Here is a 19,278-nt window from a genome sequence, read left to right on the forward strand (position 1 = left end):
GGGGTTTCACCGTATTAGCCAGGGTGGTCTCGATCTCCTGACCTTGTGATCCGCCCATCTCGGCCTCCCAAAGTGCTGGGATTACAGGCTTGAGCCACCGCGCCCGGCCCGAAGAATTTTTTAATTCCCATCTTGATTTTGTTTTTGACCCAATGCTCATTCAGGAGCAGGTTATTTAATTTCCATGTATTTGCATGGTTTTGAAGGTTCCATTTGGAGTTGATTTCCAGTTTTATTCCACTGTGGTCTGAGAGAGTGCTTGATATAATTTCAATTTTCTTAAATTTGTTGAGGCTCATTTTATGGCCTATCATATAGTCTGTCATGGAGAAGGTTCCGTGTGCTGCTGAATAGAATACATATTTTGCAATTGTTGAATGAAGTGTTAAGTGCATTTGTTCCAAGGTATCATTTAAATCCATTGTTTCTGTTGACTTTCTGTCTTGATGACCAGTGTAGTGCTGTCAGTGGAGTATTGAAGTCCCCACTACTATTGTGTTTCTGTCTGTCTCATTGCTTAGGTCTATTACTAATTGTTTTATACATTTGGGAACTCCAGTTTTAGGTGCATATATGTTTAGGATTGTGATATTTTCCTGTTGAATAAGGCCTTTTACCATTATGTAATTCTCCCTTTGTCTCTTTTAACTGCTGTTGCTTTAAAGTTTGTTTTGTGTGATACAAGAATAGCCACCCCTGCTGGCTTTTGGTGTCCATTTGCATGAAATGCCTTTTTCCACCCTTTACTTTATGTGAGTCCTTATGTGTTAGCTGAGTCTCCTGAAGGCAGCAGATCATTGGTTGGTGAGTTCTTATCCATTCTGTGGTTCTGTATCTTTTAAGTGGAGCATTTAGGCCATTTACATTCAATGTTAGTATTGAAATGTGAGGTACTGTTGCATTCATCATGCTGTTGCCTGTGTACTTTGTTTTTTTTTGTTTGTTTTGTTTTTGCTTTGTAACGTGTATTTCTGTTATAGGTCCTGTGTGATTTATGCTTTAAAGAGGTTCTGTTTTATTGTGTTTCCAGAATTTGTTTCAAGAGTTAGAGCTCCTTTTAGCAGTTCTTGTAGTGCTGGCTTGGTAATGGCGAATTCTCTCAGCGTTTGTTTATCTGAAAGACTGTATCTTTCCTTCATATATGATGCCTAGTTTCAGTGGATACAGAATTCTTGGTTGATAATTGTTCTGTTTGAGGGGACTGAAGATAGGGCCTCAATCCCTTCTAGCTTGTAGGGTTTCTGCTGAGAAATCTGCTGTTATTCTGATAGGTTTTCCTTTATAGATTACCTGGTGCTTCTGTCTCACAGCTCTTAGTCTTAGCTCTTTCCTTAGTCAGAACTGGGTATAACCCAATGACAGTGTGCCTAGGTGATGATCTTTTTGCAGTGAATTTCCTGGGTGTTCTTTGTGCTTCTTGTATTTGGATGTCTGAGTCTGTAGCAGAACTGAGGACGTTTTCCATGATTGTTCCCCCAAAATACATTTTCCAAGCTTTTAGAATTGTCGTCTTCTTCAGGAATACTGATTATTAGGTTTGGTCATTTAACATAACCACAGACTCCTTGGAGACTTTGTTCATATTTTCTTCTTTTTTCTTTGTCATTGTTCGATTGGTTAATTTGTAGACCTTCGAGCTCTGAATTTCTTCCTTCTACTTGTTTGATTCTATTGCTGAGATTTTCCAGAGCATTTTACATTTCTAAAAATGTGTCCAAAGTTTCCTGAATTTTTGATTGTTTTTTCTTTAAGCTATCTATTTCCTTGAATATTTCTCCCTTCACTTATTGTATTTATTTGATTTCCTTGCATTGGCTCTGCCTTTCCCTGATCTCTCCTTGATCAGCTTGATAACTAACCTCCTGAATTTTTTTCAGGTAAATCAGGGATTTCTTCATGGCTTGGATCCATTGCTGGTGAGCTAGTGTGATTTTGGGGGGAAGCTGAAGAGCCTTGTTTCGTCATATTACCAGGGTTGGTTTTCTGGCTCCTTCTCGTTTGGGTAGCCTTCGTCGGAGGGAAGGTCTAGGGCTGAAGGCTGTCGCTTAGATTCTTTTGTCCCACAGAGTGTTCCCTTGATGTAGTACTCTCCCCCTTTTCCTGTGGATGTGGCTTCCTGTGAGCCAAACTGCATCATTGTTGTCTCTCTTCTGGGTCTAGCCACCTAGCGAGTCTACCTGGCTCTGCACTGGTACTGGGGGTTGCCTGCACAGAGTCCTGTGATGTACACCATCTATGGTCTCTCAGCCGTGAATATCAGCGCTTGTTCCAGCGGAGGTGGCAGAAGGTGCAGTGGACTGCGTGAGGAGGGTCCTTAGCTTTGGTGGTTTAATGCTCTATTTTTGTGCTGGTTGGCCTTCTGCCAGGTGGTGCTTTCCAGAAAGCATCAGCTGTAGTAGTGTGGAGAGGGACAGGTGGGGGGGAGGGGGCCCTAGAACTCCCAAAGTTGTGTGTCCTTTGTCTTCGGCGACCAGGTTGGGTAGGGAAGGACAATCAGGTCGTGGGGGGGAGGGGGAATGTGTTGGGTGGGTCTTGGGGGATGGGGTGGAGTTGTGTACCTCGGGGCATTATGGCTGTCTCTGCTGAGTCATGCGGGTTGTCAGTGAAGTGGGGGAAAGCCTGCAGTCATAGGCCTCACCCACCCTCCCATGAAGGGCCGCAAAACTGAAGGGCTGGTCTCACAGCCACCATGCCCCGCCCACAGCAGCCCGGAGTGGCAAGACGGGCTTAAAAATCTGCCCCAGGCTACCTGCTTCCCAGCTGTGAACTAAAAAGGCTGGGTTCTCTCCCTGCCTGTGGAGTCTGCACACCGCATTTGCGTCCTCTCCCAAGTTCTGGCCAGGAGGCTTCTCACTCCTTTCAAATTGTTACAAAGTTCAGTTAGAGATTTCCTTCTCCCTGTGGAGTTGTACCCCCTGCTCCTCAGGCCACCTTCCAGATGAATCCCTGTGGTGCCAGCAGGAATGACCTGCAAGGGGACACACTGAGCTCCCAGGGCCTTTCTGCTGCTTCCTCTACCCCTGTATTTCACTCCCCTCTCCAAATTGACTCAGCTCCAGGTAAAGTCGGAAACTTCTCCCACAAACAGACCTTCAGCTTCTCCAGTGGGAGTGTGTGTTCCGGAGAGGAAGGCCTCCCTTTCCCACTTCCACAGTTGGGGCAGTCACAGTATTTGGATTGTCTTCTGGGTCCTGCAAGAGCAGTTTACTTCCTTCAGAGGGTCTGAGGTTACTGGTATTGTTCTTGCAGTCAATCTGGGGCTAAAATTCACAATGCGAGCCTTCCCATGCTGCTCTGTCTGGACCTGCGATCTAGTCTTGCCTCCTGTTGACACAATGATCTGTCCCCCAAATCCGTTTCCTGACTCTTGATCTAAAATGTGCATCAGGGAAGCTCACTAAATAAGTAAATAAAGAGATTCGACAAAAGAAACTTTAGTGCATTCCTCAAAATTTCCTGCAAGGTCAGATATTACAGGTAAACAGTTTAGATTTTGGTTTGTGATTTGGAAACCTTGCATGAGTGACTCCATTTTGAGTTGCTCTGTTGGGTGTAGTGCAGCAACTCAGTTCAAATCAGTGGCTTTTCATCATTTTATTTAATAATGCTATATGATCAAAGCTACAGGTAGGAAAAATAGTGGCTCTAAATGTTATTAAGCAAAGAGAATGAAAACAAATGGACTAAGTGTTCAGTCCAGAAAGGTAGGAAGGAAATAGCAAAATGCAAAAAGGAGTTAATACTGAAGTGGAAAGTGGTGAATTTGATCATGGTTCTTCTGAAAAAAGAAAATAGAATTGACAACTTACGTCAAAGACTATAAAATTAGTAAAAACAGTCATTGATTGGCACATCTAACCCTGAGAAAATAGATTTTTACATATAAAAGCATATTAAATTTGAAAATCAAAATGACATTTCTGACTTTCTCAAAATACAGTAAAATTGTCTTAAGACATACGGACATAGAAGCATGAAAGAAATTCCCAAATACTCATACCCAGCAAGGCACTAGAAATAGATGGTTTTAGAAGCTACTTATAGGAAACCTACAAGGAACAGATTATTCCTATACTATTTAAGCTACTATAAGGTGACAAGTCTGGGAAACTTCACATTCTTTCTGTAGGTGAAACATAGCTGCTGTGGATATAGAACTGCCCAATAATATTGAAATGTTGAATGTGTCTGGATACCAAAAGCAAATTAATAGTACAAGAGAAGATAATTCTAGACCAATTACAAGTAAAATTAAAGATGTAGAACTCCTAAATAGAGTGTTAGCAAATCAAATCCAGGAGTGTTTAAAGGACTAGAACATGGAACCAAGTAGTGTTTATTCCTAGATTATAGAGTAATTCAGTAATTGGAAATCTATTACTTTAATTTGCTATATTTGAAGGATGATGAAAAACTATTTGATAAAATTTAATACCCATTCCTAATTTAAAAAATAGAACCCCAAGAAATTAAGACTAGATAAATATTTTGTGTACATAATAAAGTATTAATAGCAAACATCATGTTAATGGTGAAATGTTAGAGCATGGATTATCAACAGGAGGAATAATTCTTGAGGGGACAAAATACATTTTGACATAAAGATATACATATAGTATATAATACAGATATATATTATATTAATGGTATTATTAATAAAATTTCATGGAGGGCAATTAGGGAAAAAACCTAAAAAGACTCTTGGGGGCACTAATGACAGTTTGGGAAACGCTGCTCTAGAGGATTCCTCATTAGTTACAAATAAGACAGAGATGCTAGTACCACTGTTATTCAGCAGTGTTTTGAAAATTACATCAAACACAATGTCAGTTAAATAAATGACATAAACCTTGAAGAGTAAAAGCCATAATTATAGTACATGAAGATTGTAAGATTTTCTGCATAAGAAACATAAAAGATCAGTTGAAAAATTATTTCAGGAGAGCTCAGTGACTTGACTGACTTCAAGATACTATATATTATGTGAACTCCCCAAGAACAGAACTGAATAATTCATTGACAGTCAAAAAAATGGTTTGAATAAGTGGGAGGATTTAATGTAAATATTTTAAATATCCTGGCTAGGTGCGGTGGCACACACCTGTAATCCCAGCACTTTGAGAGGCCAAGGCGGGCAGATCACTTGAGATCAGGAGTTGGAGACCAGCCTGGTCAACATGGTAAAACCTCGTCTTTACTAAAAATACAAAAGTTAGCCGGGCGTGGTGGCAGGCACCTGTAATCCCAGCTACTCAGGAGGCTGAGGCAAGAGAATCACTTGAACCCGGGAGGCAGAGGTTGCAGTGAGCTGAGATCGCATCATTGCACTCTAGCCTGGGTGACAAGAGTGAGATTTTGTCTCAAAAAAAAAAATTAAAAAATAAATATATATATATTTTTTATATATATACAAAATATCCTGAAATTATCTTGCAATTTATACATTTCATACATTCATGTAAAAATTTGTGTTGAACACCAGTTGCATGGCAGATACTGTTCTAAATGCTGGCTGTCCAGTGGTATATAGAACAAATAAGAACTCCTCTAAGTTACATTATTGTGGTTAGAGCTAGACAGCAAACAAAGAAGTGTAAGTATCTTCTATGTCAGGGTGGTGATAATTCCCAGCAAAATTCTAGGAAGATTATTTTTAGACTCTGACAAAAAATTTTGGAGTTCATCTGGAGCAATATCTGTGAGACAATGAGAGAAGTTCTGAAAGATTGTCCTATTCGATATTGAAATATAGAAACTAAATTACTGGTACAGGTGCAAGATAGGGCAGTGGGAGAAAATATAGAGAGGGCCAGGAAACATTGAGGCAAAAATGAGAATTTTTTGTCTAAAATAAAATTGATATTTGAGATTAGTGGAGAAGTGGATTGTTTAGTGAATTGTGTGTATCAGCTAGGTATTCGGTACTCCAAGATTTCAACTGAGTCAAACAACTAAGTCATAAAAACAGATAACATTAAAGTACCAGAAACAGGACTTTGAAAGCATGACCCTAGAAGTAGTAGAGAAAAGGTCAATAGGTTTGACATGAAAAAAGATTCAATATTTCCCAAGAGCAAAGAGTACCAAAAACAGTGTGAAAAGTCACATGATAAACTGGGGAAGATATTTACAGTACATGCAATGGACAGAGGGTCAATGTTCTTGCTAGATATCTTGAAATCAAGAAAATAAACTCAATAAAAGATGCGAAGGCCATAAAATGGAATTCACACACAGTGCAAGTCGATTTTTTTTTTTTTTTTGCCTGCCAGAGTGCTACAGATGAAACAGATTGCTAATACCCAGTGTTGCTGGTGTGCTAGAGTGTTCATGCAGCTTTCTGCAGACCAGTTTGAGAATATTTATTAGGATTTTAAAAGTGCATTCATTGACCAGCACTTCACTTCGGAATTTAACGCAAGGAAATAGTTGGGTAAATGGGCAAAACTATTTTGTACAAAAATATTCATTGTGTTCATAATAGCAAAAAATTGGAAATCATCTAAATGCCACTTGTGTTCTGACTCTATACATTGGAAAACTGAGCAGCCATGAAAATGATGTAGATTTGTTTCACCAACATGGAGAGATGCCTGTTACATATTTTATGTGTGAAGATGAGGTTGTAAAGTGTGTGCCTAGTATGCTATCATTTCTTAAGACCCGTGGAACTGTATCTTCATGTACGATTGATGAAGATGGTATCAGTGTGTATACCAAAGAGATTGAAAGTGGTTATTTATCTGAGTGATGATTTTGCCTTCATAGGGGTGAGAATACTGAGGAGTGTCAGCAGTGGAATGCCTACTCTTCTTATAACCGGAGCGGAAACGGAAGCATTTTGCGAGAGGGCTGGAGGGCAGGTGAGAACGGTGTGGGCGCGCCCTACCGTGGCTCCAGGCCTGGGGCTGCGGAACCCAGAACAGAGCCCGGAACCCGAGTGCCTGCCCTGCTGGGGCCCGGAGGGAGGGCGGGGAGGGCAGCGCCGGGGACCCCAGCGGACCGGAAGGACTTGTGGCACGCGGCATCCCCCTCAGAGGCCCGGAGCTGCCTTCGCTGTGGCGTCATGAAGTTTCGCGCCAAGATCACCGGCAAGGGCTGTCTAGAGCTGTTCATCCACGTCAGCTGCACCGTCGCGAGGCTGGCGAAGGTCTGCGTGCTCCGCGTGCGCCCTGACAGCCTGTGCTTCAGCCCCGCGGGCTTCCACGGCCTCCGTGAGGCCGGGCTGTGGTGCGAGGCCGGGCTGTGGTGCGAGGTGCGGCGGGGGGCCTTCCAGCAGTTTCGCATGGAAGGTGTCTCGGAAGACCTCGATGAGATCCACCTGGAGCTGACGGCGGAGCACCTGTCCAGGGCGGCGAGAAGCGCCGCGGGCGCGTGCTCCCTGAAGCTGCAGCTGACCCACAGGCGCCGCCCCTGCCTCACGGTGGCGGTGGAGCTGGCCTCGTCCCTGGGCCGCGCTCGCAGCGTGGTGCACGAGCTGCCCGTGCAGGTGCTTCCCCGAGGGGCGTGGCGAGCCTGCCTGCCGCCCAGCCTGCGCGCCGCCGACGCCAGCATCTACCTGCCGCGCTGGAGGACGCTGCGGAGCATCGTGGAGAGGATGGCGAACGTGGGCGATCACGTGCTGGTGGAAGCAAACCTCAGGGGCAGGATGACCCTGAGTATGGAGACGGAGGTGGTGTCTATTAAAAGTTACTTTAAAAATCTTGGAAACCCTCCGGAGTCGGCTGGTGCGCCTCCAAACGGAGACCTGGAGAGCATGGTGCAAGTGCGGGTAGATAATCGGAAACTCCTGCAGTTCTTGGAGGGACAGCAAATAAATCCTACGGTGGCCTTATGCAATATTTGGGACAATAGTCTTCTTCAGCTTGTTTTGGTTCAAGAAGATGTCTCTCTTCAGTATTTCATTCCTGCTTTGTAAAAATTCAGCCAGCTTAGGTTTCTGTTTTTTAAGCTTACGATCTTTTCAAAACTGAAACAGACCCTGAGTTAATTGGGTTGAAAGTTTGCACCTTCTCTGACTTATACAGGACGTATATTTTGTTGAGCCCTTCCTCCTTTGCAAAATTTATATTAAAACATTGATAAAACAGTTGGGTAGTTTATGTTTTTGTTTGCTGAGTTTGTCAGTTTTTTTCCTGCTTAAGATTCTAACAAGAAAATTATTCTTCAACTCTTTTTTTCGGGGGGAAAACAGGGTTGTAATGAAATAAATATTTTGAATCCTGAAACAGTTGCATCAGTATTTTATTATAAAATGCTGCTGTGTAAAGCAGGAAAGTTCTCGTTTTAAAATATGCATAAATGTTTTACGAGGGTATTTCTTATGTAGAGAGCTGAGTATATCTGCAAGATGAAAGGTATTTAGCGTGTGTGCGCATTACATATTCTTTGTTAAGCTGTGTTTTGTCATAGGATATATCAAAGAATATCAGTATACATGGTTTTGAGATTTATTATCTACGTAGTTTGAATTGCTTATTTATTAGATTCATTTTTCACGTGTATCATATTCACATTAGGAATCAAGGAAATATAGGCATATCTCAGAGATACTCCCAAGTTTGGTTCCAGACCACTGAAAAAAGCAAATATTGCAATAAAGACAGATGAGTTTTTTGGATTTTCAGTACATATAAACGTTATGTTTGCATTATACTGTAGTCTGTTGCGAGTTCAATAGTACTATGTCTAAAACATGTACACATCTTAATTTTAAAATACTTCATTGGTAAAAAATGCTACTCATCATCTGAGCCCTCAGCAAGTTATAATCTTTTTGCTGGTGGGAGGTCTTTATCTCCCTCTTGATTGCTGCTAACCGATTCTAGTGGTGGTTGTTGAAGGCTCAGGTAGCTGTGGCAGTTTCTTAAAATAAGGTAGTGAACTTGCTGGATCGATTGACTTTTGTGAAAGATTTCTCTTTAGCATGGGATGCTTTGGGTATTTTGTCCACAGTAGAACTTCTCTCAAAACAGTCAGTCCTCTCAAACCCTGATACTGGTTTATCAACCAAGTTTATACACTGTACTAAATCTTTAGTTGTTATTTCAACAGTATTCACAGCATCCTCACCAGGAGTAGATTCCATCTCAAAAAAATATCACTTTCTTTGCTTATCTATAAGAAGCAACTCTTCATCTGTTTGTTTTATCTTAAGATTATAGCAATTCCTTAACGCGATACTTTTTTTTTTTTTTAATCAGGGTCTTACTCTGTCACCCAGGCTGGAATGCAGTGGCACAATCATGGCTCACTACAGCTTCAAACTTCTGAGCTCAAACAATCCTCCTTCCATAGCCTCCCCTGTAGCTGGGACTATAGGTGCATGCCACCATGCCCAGCTAACTTTTTAATTTTTTTTTTGTAGAGAGGGAGTCTCACTATGTTGACCAGGCTGGTTTTGAACTTCTGTCCTCAAGCGATCCTCCCACCTTGGCCTTCCATAATGCTGGGATTATAGGCATGAGCCACCATGCCCAACCTCCACTTGTAATTCTAGTTCTCCCGCTACTTCCACCGCACTTGCAGTGACATCCTCTACCAAAGTCTTGAACTCCTTAAAGTCATCCGTGCTAGTTGGAATCATCATCTTTTAGATTCCTGTTAATGTTGATATTTTGATCTCCCATGAATCATCAGTGTTCTTAATGCCATCTAGAATGGTGAATCCTTTCCAGAAGGTTTTCCATTTACTTTGCCAAGATCCATTAGAGAATCAGTATCCATGGCAGCTATAAACGTACAAAATTTATTTCTGAAATAATAAGAATTGCAAGATGAAATTACTCCTTGATCCATGAACTGCGGAATGGATATTGTGTTAGCAGTCATGAAAACATTCATCTCCTTTTGTGTCTCCACCAGAACTCTTGAGTGAGCAGGTGCATTGTCAATGAGCAGTAATATTCTGAAAGAAATCTTTTTTTCTGAGGATCAGGTTTCAACAATTCAATTGGTCTTAAATTATTTGCTAAACCATCTGCTGTAAACAGATGTGCTGTCATCTAGGCTCTGTTGTTCTATTAATAGAACACAGGCAGAATAGATTTATCATAATTCTTAAGGGCCCTAGGATTTTCAGAATGGTAAGTGAGCATTGGCTTCCACTGAAAATCACCAGCTACATTAGCTCCTAACAACAGAGTCAGCCTGGCATTGAAGCTTTGAAGCCAGGTATTGACTTCTCCTCTCTAGCTATGAAAGTCCTAGATGGCATCTTCTTCCCAGCTGTTTGTCTTCATTGAACATGTGTCATTGAGTGTAGCCACTTTCAGCAGTGATCTTATAATAGTTAGATCTTCTGGATAATTTGTGGCAGCTTCTGCATAAGTACTTGCTGCTTCACCTTGCATTTTTATGTTCTGGAAATAGCTTCTTTTGTAAGCCTTATGAACCATTCTCTAACTACAGCCTTTTCTTCTGCAGCTTCCTCGCTTCTCTAAGCCTTCGTAGCATTGAAGAGAGTTAGGGCTTTACACTGGGTTAGGTTTTGGCTTAAGGGAATGTTGTGGCTGGTTTGTCTTCAATTTAGATCACTCATACTTTCTCCGTATCAGCAATAAGGCTGTTTCAGTTTGTTATTATTCATGTGTTCACTGAAGTAACTTTTGATTTCCATCAATAATTTTTCCTTTGCGTTCACAACTTGGCTAATAGTTTGCCACAAGAAGGCCTGACTTTAGGCTGTCAGGTCATTAGACATGGCTTCCTTACTTAGCTTAATTATTTCTAGCTTTTGATTTAAAGTGAGAGACTTGAAACTCTTGCTTTCACTTGAGCACTTAGAGGCCATTGTAGGGTTACGAATTGGCCTACTTTCAATATTGTTACATCTCAGGGAATAGGGAGGCTTGAGGAGAGGGAGAGAGAATGCTGGTTGGTGGAGCAGTCACACACACATTAATCAATTAAGTTCCCTCTGTCATATGAGCCTGGTTTGAGGTGCCCCAAAACAGTTGCAGTAGTAACATCAGAGAACACTGATCACAGATCACCATGACAGATAGAATGATAATGAATATGTTTGAGATAATGCAGGAATTACCAAAATGTGACACAGAGACATGGAGTGGCACATGCTTTTAGAAAAATGGCACTGATAGGCTTGCTTGATGCAGGGTTGCCACAAACCTTCAATTTGTAAAAAGTGCAGTATCTGAGTAGTACAGTAAAGTGAAGCACAATAAAAGGAGGTAAACTGTAGTCAAGTTCATGTTAACCAAAATGTTACTTTAAGGGTAATTTTTGGATAAATCAGGTTTCCATTCATCCTCTTCCCTTCCCCATCCCCAGCCCCACCAGTATTCCAGTACTTTACTTAGAAAATAATTCTTAATGTTTCATTGTTTTGAGAAAAAGGAAGAGAGGGGTTATAAAAGGATGGTATAGTGATGAACAGTCTCAGGGAGAGGAGTAGCTCATATTCTTTTATCCTAAATTTTAGTTTGGTTTTTTTGGTGGCTTATGCAGTAAGATAAGCCATTAACTTGGCAACCTTTATATTTGCGTAGTTAATAAATTCCCATGACTACATTTTATCAGTAATGAAAAGTTTCCTACTAGATTTGGTGATAAAACACTTAAACTTGTTAATTTATTTTGATGATTTCTAAATTCCACCTGTGGCGGTGTGGAAAGACCACACAAACGTTAGACCCAGGCAAGTCACTTGAACCCTCTGGCTTGTTAAGATCTGTTTCCTTTGGACTAGATTCTGATTTAATGCTATTAAAGTTATAACATGGGAAGTTTAAACAGTTGTTTTCAAAAGTATTTCTGAAGTTGTCTTTAAAAATTATTAATAACCACTTTGGAGGTATAGTGTATGCTCTTTGAAACTATATCTTCTGAGTTACATATGAAAATGTGTGAATATTTTATCTGATGAACATTTTCAGAGCTGTTTGCGAAGTTTTTTGTTTTTTTTTTTGAGATGGAGTCTCACTCTATCATCCAGGACCGAGTACAGTGGCGTGATCTTGGCTCACTGCAACCTCTGCCTCCCGGGTTCAAGCAATTCTCCTGCCTCAGCCTCCTGAGTAGCTGGGATTCAGGCACGCACCACCACACCCGGCTAATTTTTGTATTTTTGGTAGAAACAGGATTTCCCCATGTTCATCAGGATGGTCTCGAGCTCCTGACCTTGTGATCTGCCCGCCTCGGCCTCCCAAAGTGCTGGGATTACAGGCGTGAGCCACCACACCCGGCCATGAAGATTTTTAAGCCATTTTTTGGTTCATTTAAAAGATCTTTTGTCCTCATTAGGACTTCTGTAGACTTTATTTTATTTTTATTTTTATTTATTTATTTATTTTTTTTGAGACAGAGTCTTGCTCTGTTGCCCAGGCTGGAGTGCAGTGGCACCATCTCAGCTGGCCCTAACCTCAGTCTCCCGGGTTCAAGTGATTCTCGTGCTTCAGCTTCCCGAGTAGCTGGGATTACAGGCGCCGCCATCACGCCTGGGTAATTTTTGTATTTTTATTAGAGATGGGGTTTCACCATGTGGGCCAGGCTGGTCTCAAACTCCTGACCTCAAGTGATTTGCCCACCTCAGCCTCTCAAAGTGTTGGGATTACAGGCATGAGCCACTGCGCCTGACCTTTTGTAGACTTTAAATGCAAGATAAGAATGCAGAACACATGCCTTATTACAGTGAGGAAGTTATGAGATCTGTAGGTTTTGATTAATATAACAGAAATTCCTTATCGTGTTTGTTTCAGGCATCTCTTCCAAATTTTTTCCATTTTTAGAAAATTAAATGAAAATTTCAAGCTATAATAAAAAATACTTTTTACTGGTTTCATACTCTCTCCTCTTCTTTCCTCCAGTTGTCTGTCTCTAGTTCTGTTGCTTTGTCTTTATATACTTAATAAAACCAAGAGAAATGAAAAATCTTGTGGTTTGTTTTAGAACATAAATAATTTTACAGTTTAATCTTTGATGAATTATTATGGTTTACTTTTAGTAATTCATTAACAAGGAGTATCTATCAAAAGTTTTATAGCCTAGTTTTGTAATGTAGCTTTTGGAAATGGAAAAGATAATTTATTCTTCTACTTAGGTTATTTCCTAATCTGCAGAGATGTGTTGCCTATAATATTAAAAATCAATAGACCATCTAAATGAAAATGTTTTAACTAATATTATATAATTATACAATAAAACATTTTACAATACAGAAATTTAAAATGAATAGCATGCTATTGTATTACCGTTTTAGTTTAATTATGAAAAACTAGAGAGTGCCTGTTTCTATAGTCATGCATTAGTTGCTGAATTTAAAAGCTTTGTAAAGGACTCTCATAGGAACAAGAGCTCAGAAATGCCTTAGAGCTGTTCTCATCCAATCATCTTGTTGATGGATGAGAAAAGTTTTGCAGTGCGTAAAAGTCAACAAGCGTTTTTATTTCCTAATGCCAGAACTCAGTTTAGAACCCAGTCTCCAGACTCTTCATAAATGTTTCAAGAGACTTACAGCTTGGATATACTTTTGTTCATTACAATAAATCTAGAGTGCCATGTGAATGTTTTACTTAATTTATAAAGATAAAATTTAAATTTAAAAAACTCAAACCTTTTGGAAGGGCATGTCATTTTGTCCTTGTTTGAAGATGTCCTTTGCTCTTACAGGCAGGCAGGAATTTATTTGCTGCACAAAATGATATTCAGTGAAAATAAAGTCTTACATTAAAAAAGTCAAAGCCTCAAGTTTACAAATTATTGAAGCATCTTGCATTGTTTCTCATAGGGAGACTACTGACAAGCAAGAAAACACTATGCCTTTTATGTTTCACTGTATCTGTAGAAAATAAATGATTGGAAAATGTATTAAAGTGCTTTCTTATATCCAGAATTTATTGTCCCACTAGGTACCATTTGCTGAAAGCTAAACTGGCTTATTCATATGATAGACTTGTACTTTTTAAAAATTTTGCTGCTGAAAACAAATTACTCTTGAGTGTATATTTATTCAGTGAATATATTGCCATTATCAAAATAAATCAGACAAGTGTCTCTTACCCTGGTTAATTTCTATAAGGACCCTCCTGGTTCTGGTTATCCCCATTTGGGTCCAGGCATTTGAGAAATACTTGGTGAATTAACATGCGTCTGGAAACACATCAGCATTATGATTTTTTGTTTTTAAGCAAACCCGTAACTCTCTTTGGTAGTGGATAGTACATAAGTGTGTATTGTGGTTCTTAGGCTAGGAGTCAGTATGTAATAATTTGTAGCCCATCTTATATACCTGTGTATATATGTGAAATTCCCAGTAAGTACTCCCATTCTCCCAACCTTTATTATTTTCCCATTTGCATTATTTAGTATTTTGTATATTGTTAGTTTTCTTGTGCTAGAGTCTGACCTAATAAAAGTTCCTAATTCTTATTTGCATTAACTTTCCTTACATGAGTAATAATAGCTGTTTTACCTCTTTATCCCTCTGCTTTCCAAAGATAAAATTAATTTGTGGCCAGGCATAGTGGTGCGGGCCTATAGTTCCAGGTACTCTGGAGGCTGAGGAAGGAGGATCACTAGAAGCCAGAAGTTGGAGGCAGTAATGCACCCTGATCACACCTGTGAATTTCCACGGCACTCCAGCATGGGAAACACAATGAGGCTCCATCTCTTAAAAAGAAAAGAGTTAGGGCCCAGTGCATTGGCTCATGCCTGTAATCCCAACATGTTGGGAGGCTGAAGCGGGCAGATTGCTTGAGCCTACGAGTTCAAGACCAGCCTGGGCAATAGAGCAAGACCCTATCTCTGTAGAAGAAAATATAAAAATTAGGCAGGCATGGTGGTGTATGCCTGTGGTCCCAGCTACTTGTAAGTCTGAGGTGGAAGGCTTGCTTGAGTCCAGGAGTTTGAGGCTGCAGTGAGCCGTGGTCACGCCACTGTACTCCAGCCCAGTTGACAGCGATACCTTGTCTCAAAAAAACAGAAAAGAAGAGTTTTTAAAAGTCTGTGGTAGGTGCTTGTGGAATAGGCTTATTCGCTTTATTCCTTAGTGCTTTCTTAATTGTCTTAAATGACTACGAAGTTAAAAGACTGTATATTGCTTTAGTTAAACAAATGAGGTTTATGACAGGCAAAGTCAGACTTTTGTTGACCTCTGTTTAGCGTATTTATATAAGAAAACCTTATGACAAATGTTTTATGTCATTGTTTTATGACAATTGGAATATTTGTGAGGAAAATTTGTAGACAATGACAGCTGTAGACTACAGCGTTCCTTTAAACTCAAAGGAGTCTGGCATGGGTTGTCAGACTGAAAATATTCAGAAACTGAATTCTGTTTCCTTAAAGCCTTAGACTCTTTCCTGAAAGTGATAATAAATTATTTCATTCATTTGTGATTTTAAACATAAGAGCATTACCTATTGATAAGAACATATCAACAAACATAACAACATACTACCATGTAGTATGTCTTTAACTGAAGGCAGGTTGAGAGGAGACATCTCTTCCTATAGTTCGTTCACAAATTACTGAGTGTGTATTATGTTGCAAGAACTGTTGTATGTGCTATGCATACTGCAGTGTGAAAGGCAGGTATGTTCTTATATTTGTAAATTAAATGGCAGGTCTTCCTGGCATAATGGTCTGTTCTGGTTTGGGTATGTGTAGGTAATTCTTCATGGTAAGGAAATAGGATTGTTGCAAATGAACCAGTGTAATGCATGCTGGCTTTTCAGTTGTCTCTGCTTTGTGCATCTGGAAGACACCTACATGTACTCTTGAGTCATAAGAAAATAGATCAGAATTTTTGATTCATGAGTATCCATGGTGGCCCAGACATGACCTTTTATTACCAGACATTACTTTTAGTTGGACAGATTTTGAGGGTAACATAGTTAAGATGAAGAGCCCTGTGTAAATGACCTCAAAATGGATTTGAAATGGAGTAAACTGGAATTTCCCTGCCCTAGTTTTTTAGTTTTGCTTCTTTGAGACCAGAGGTATTCTAATTGCAGTTATGTTTCACACCAGAGTGAGCCAGAGCCCCAGTCACTGGGGAAACAATGAAGGTTCTTAGAATGTGAGCAGTCACATTCACAAATGACCTCATAGGACACATGGTGGTTTTAGAAGGAAGAGGACACTAGACTTTTACAAATTTCTTACAAATTAGGACACCAAGGATCTGGTCTCACAAGTCGTCAGGTGTGTGCTCTTGAAAAAGACACTCAACATCTCTAGGTTACAGTGTCTTCAGATGAAGAGACTAGATACTAGCTGGGTCAGGTCTCCTTTGGCTCTGATTCTGTGAAATACCAGCCCTACTGGTAATCAAAACCACCAAGGATCTCTGACAGTCTGATATTTCTACTAATCATCTTTTCAGTAATATTAATGTCAATGGTAATTATTTTTATTAGGTTTTCATACTACTGTTTTTCTGGAAACAAGGAGAGCAGTGTATTTCTACTGAAAAATTTGGTTCTTTATGTGATCTAGACCAGAATCTGAAAGTACTCTCTTGTAACCACATGCTTATTTAATTTGTGCTATAATACTGAGGACATAGCTTAATAGTGTCAAGAAGATAATTAAATCACCACTCAGTGGCAGCCTCATGTTCCATGCTAATTGAGGAAAGTATTTTCCTCTCACAAATTGGTTTGTAAGCATTAATGAGGTGGGTTGATTACCCACATTTTGCTTAATATTTGCTTTTCCTGCAGTGTTTTAGTATCTTGGGGCAACATGATGTCTGTTTATTGAAGCCGTCGTTAAAGAACTTTGTGTTGAAATATGCCTTCGTTCTCCCATAATTTTTTATTAATATGTTACCATACTAAATCTCATGTTAATTTGTAATAGTTTTCTAGCACATTGGCAAAACAAGCTTTCCATACTTTTGTCTGTTTAGAAGCATGTTTAAAGAGGTAGCAATAGTGTATGCCAGTAAAATAATACTTCCAAAACATATAATTTTATATAAACTTAACTATTAAATTACCTAGTATGTTTATGTAATATCAGTTTATTTATTGCTTATTAGTGCATTTTGCTGTTGTCAAATGTGAAAATAAATATTTATCTTTCAACTTTCAGGAACAATGAGCCTAATATGTTGTTTAGCAGGATAATGTTAATGGGATGTGTTTGTGTTTAATTTCAAAATATTACCAAAGCATTATATTTGGTAACTTTTTATTTTACTGTAACTTCAAACTTATAGAAAACTTTCCAGAATAGCAAAAGTACCTCTTATAAACCCCTTCCTTCCTTCATTCTGGTGAACAGCAGCTCCAGTAAGCCCTTTAACCACACCCACCAGTTGTTTCCTTTTTCCCCAATTTCTGTGTCATTCTGTCCCTCTGTCTGGATATGTTTTTGTGAACCGCTTGAAAGTGGGATGTGGCATCATTACTTGACTCCTAAATACTTTAGTATGTAGTTATTAAGAATAAAGACATTCTCGGCCGGGCGCGGTGGCTCCCGCCTGTAATCCCAGCACTTTGGGAGGCTGAGGCGGGCAGATCACGAGGTCAGGAGATCGAGACCATCCTGGCTAACACGGTGAAACCCCGTCTCTACTAAAAAATACAAAAAACTAGCCGGGTGAGGTGGCAGATACCTGTAGTGCCAGCTACTCGGGAGGCTGAGACAGGAGAATGGCGTGAACCCGGGAGGCGGAGCTTGCAGTGAGCCGATATCCTGCCACTGCACTCCAGCCTGGGCGACAGAGCGAGACTCCGTCTCAAAAAGAAAAAAAGAATAAAGACATTCTCTTACATTATAGTACAGTTACCAAAATCAGGAAATAAAAGACTGGTACCGTACTGTCTAATCCAAAGTTGAAACAGACAGACATGAGGAGTGTTTCTTGATATGAATCACTGAGCAGGATCTATGAAGTCCCCGCAAAAAATACAGACCCCAGATCACATCAGCAGGGACCAGCAGACAAAGTCGGATTGATTGATAGGCGTTCCGTAAAATCACCTGCACTCTTTGAAAATGTCAAGGTCAAGAAAATACTAATCTGTAGTGCTCAGATTGTGTGGTTTGGACAGTGGGCACCGCTTCAGTCTGGCTCTGTGGCCTTTTGACACATACTTCCTTACTGGCCCAGCAGAATCGTTCAGGCTTGTCTTGTCCTTGCCCTGCAGTCAGCCATTTCTCCAAGGTCACTGGTTCCTTTTATTGAAAAATGGTATTTGGGAGTTAGATATGCTAATTGCTCCTGTTACAGTGTTGCTTCTAGCTTCTCTGTGTACAAAGCTAGAAAATACACACTTGCACACACACAGAAATCTACCAGTACACCTCTTTGTCACATACCTTGTTGAAAACTGAGTTCGTATATCTGCCTTTGTTAAGTCTCCTCAGATCTTTTGCTCAAAAAACAAACAAAACTGGGTTGCTTCCTTCGTTATCAAATTTCAAACGTTCTTTATGTGTTGTTTGTACAAAGTCCTTTGTCATTTGTATCTATTGTGAATATTTCCTTCCAGGCAGTAGTTGCCTATTTATTTTATCTTGGTAAGCAGAAGATTTTATTTTGGATGAAGTGAGAAAATTTAGTATTTTTCATTGTACTTGTGTTTGTCATATTGAACACAAGTCTTTACCCACACCCCGGTAATGGAGATACTCTCCTATCTAGGAGATAATTTATAGTTTGTAATTTATAATTTTAGTTTTATGTTTATGAGCCATTTTGAAATAATTTTGTAAGTGATGTGAGGTTGCAGTTAACATTCCTTTTTTTTTTCTATGTAGCTATCCAGTTTTTCCAACACCATTTAAAATATTTTTCTTTCCCATTGAATTACTTTGGTGCCTTGTCAAAACCCATATAGTCATATGTGTTTGTTTCTGGATTCTAGTCTATTTCATTCATCCATTAGTTTATCCTAATGTCAACAATACTGCCTTGATTACTGTAGATTTGTTATCAGTCTTGAAGTCATGTACTATGTTAAAACTTTTTTCCTCCTCCTAAAATTGGTTTGGCTCTTCTAGATCCTTTGAATATCTACTGGAATTTTAGAACGACCTTGACAGTATCTCTATATAAGCTTGCGTGAGTTTGTAAATCAGTTTGGGGAGAATTGATACTTTAACAACATTGAGGCTTCTTTAATGTAGAAGTCTTATAAAAACTGATTTTTATATATTGACCATGAATACTAAGACTTTGCTAAATTCAGCTATTAGTACTATTAGTTGCTTAGTACATTTCTTAGGATTTTCTATATAAGCAATCATGTTATATGCAAATAGATGTCTCCTTCTTCATTTGCCATCTTTCTGCTTTTGATTTCT

The 19,278-nt window shown here is 39.6% G+C and overlaps 2 protein-coding genes across 9 annotated transcripts in view; both read left to right on the plus strand.

Moving 5' to 3' along the window:
- The window catches only part of HUS1B (HUS1 checkpoint clamp component B), a 35,475-nt gene extending 27,386 nt beyond the window's left edge, over positions 1-8,089 (plus strand). For 2 of the 3 annotated variants that reach the window (XM_017850354.1, XM_017850355.1), the window contains exons 3-4: positions 6,769-6,863; positions 7,038-8,089. In XM_017850354.1, coding sequence (XP_017705843.1) covers positions 6,769-6,863; positions 7,038-7,918 — 976 coding nt within the window. In that variant the 3' untranslated portion in view covers positions 7,919-8,089. Of the gene's footprint in view, positions 1-5,161; positions 5,181-6,768; positions 6,864-7,037 lie in introns of those variants that run through there. The other variant, XM_017850356.1, reaches the window with a different exon arrangement.
- Positions 1-19,278, plus strand: part of EXOC2 (exocyst complex component 2) — a 164,945-nt gene that overhangs the window by 27,368 nt on the left and 118,299 nt on the right. For 3 of the 6 annotated variants that reach the window (XM_017850353.1, XM_017850351.1, XM_017850352.1), the window contains exon 2: positions 6,769-6,863. The exons of 1 other annotated variant lie outside the window; for it this stretch is intronic. The gene's annotated coding sequence lies outside the window, so the exon portion shown is untranslated. Of the gene's footprint in view, positions 1-6,768; positions 6,864-16,143; positions 16,165-19,278 lie in introns of those variants that run through there. 2 more of the 6 variants (XM_017850348.1, XM_017850350.1) reach the window with 2 other exon arrangements.

The sequence above is a fragment of the Rhinopithecus bieti genome, unplaced genomic scaffold (assembly GCF_001698545.2).
Source record: "Rhinopithecus bieti isolate Rb0 unplaced genomic scaffold, ASM169854v2 scaffold_32012, whole genome shotgun sequence".
Lineage (NCBI taxonomy): Eukaryota > Metazoa > Chordata > Mammalia > Primates > Cercopithecidae > Rhinopithecus > Rhinopithecus bieti.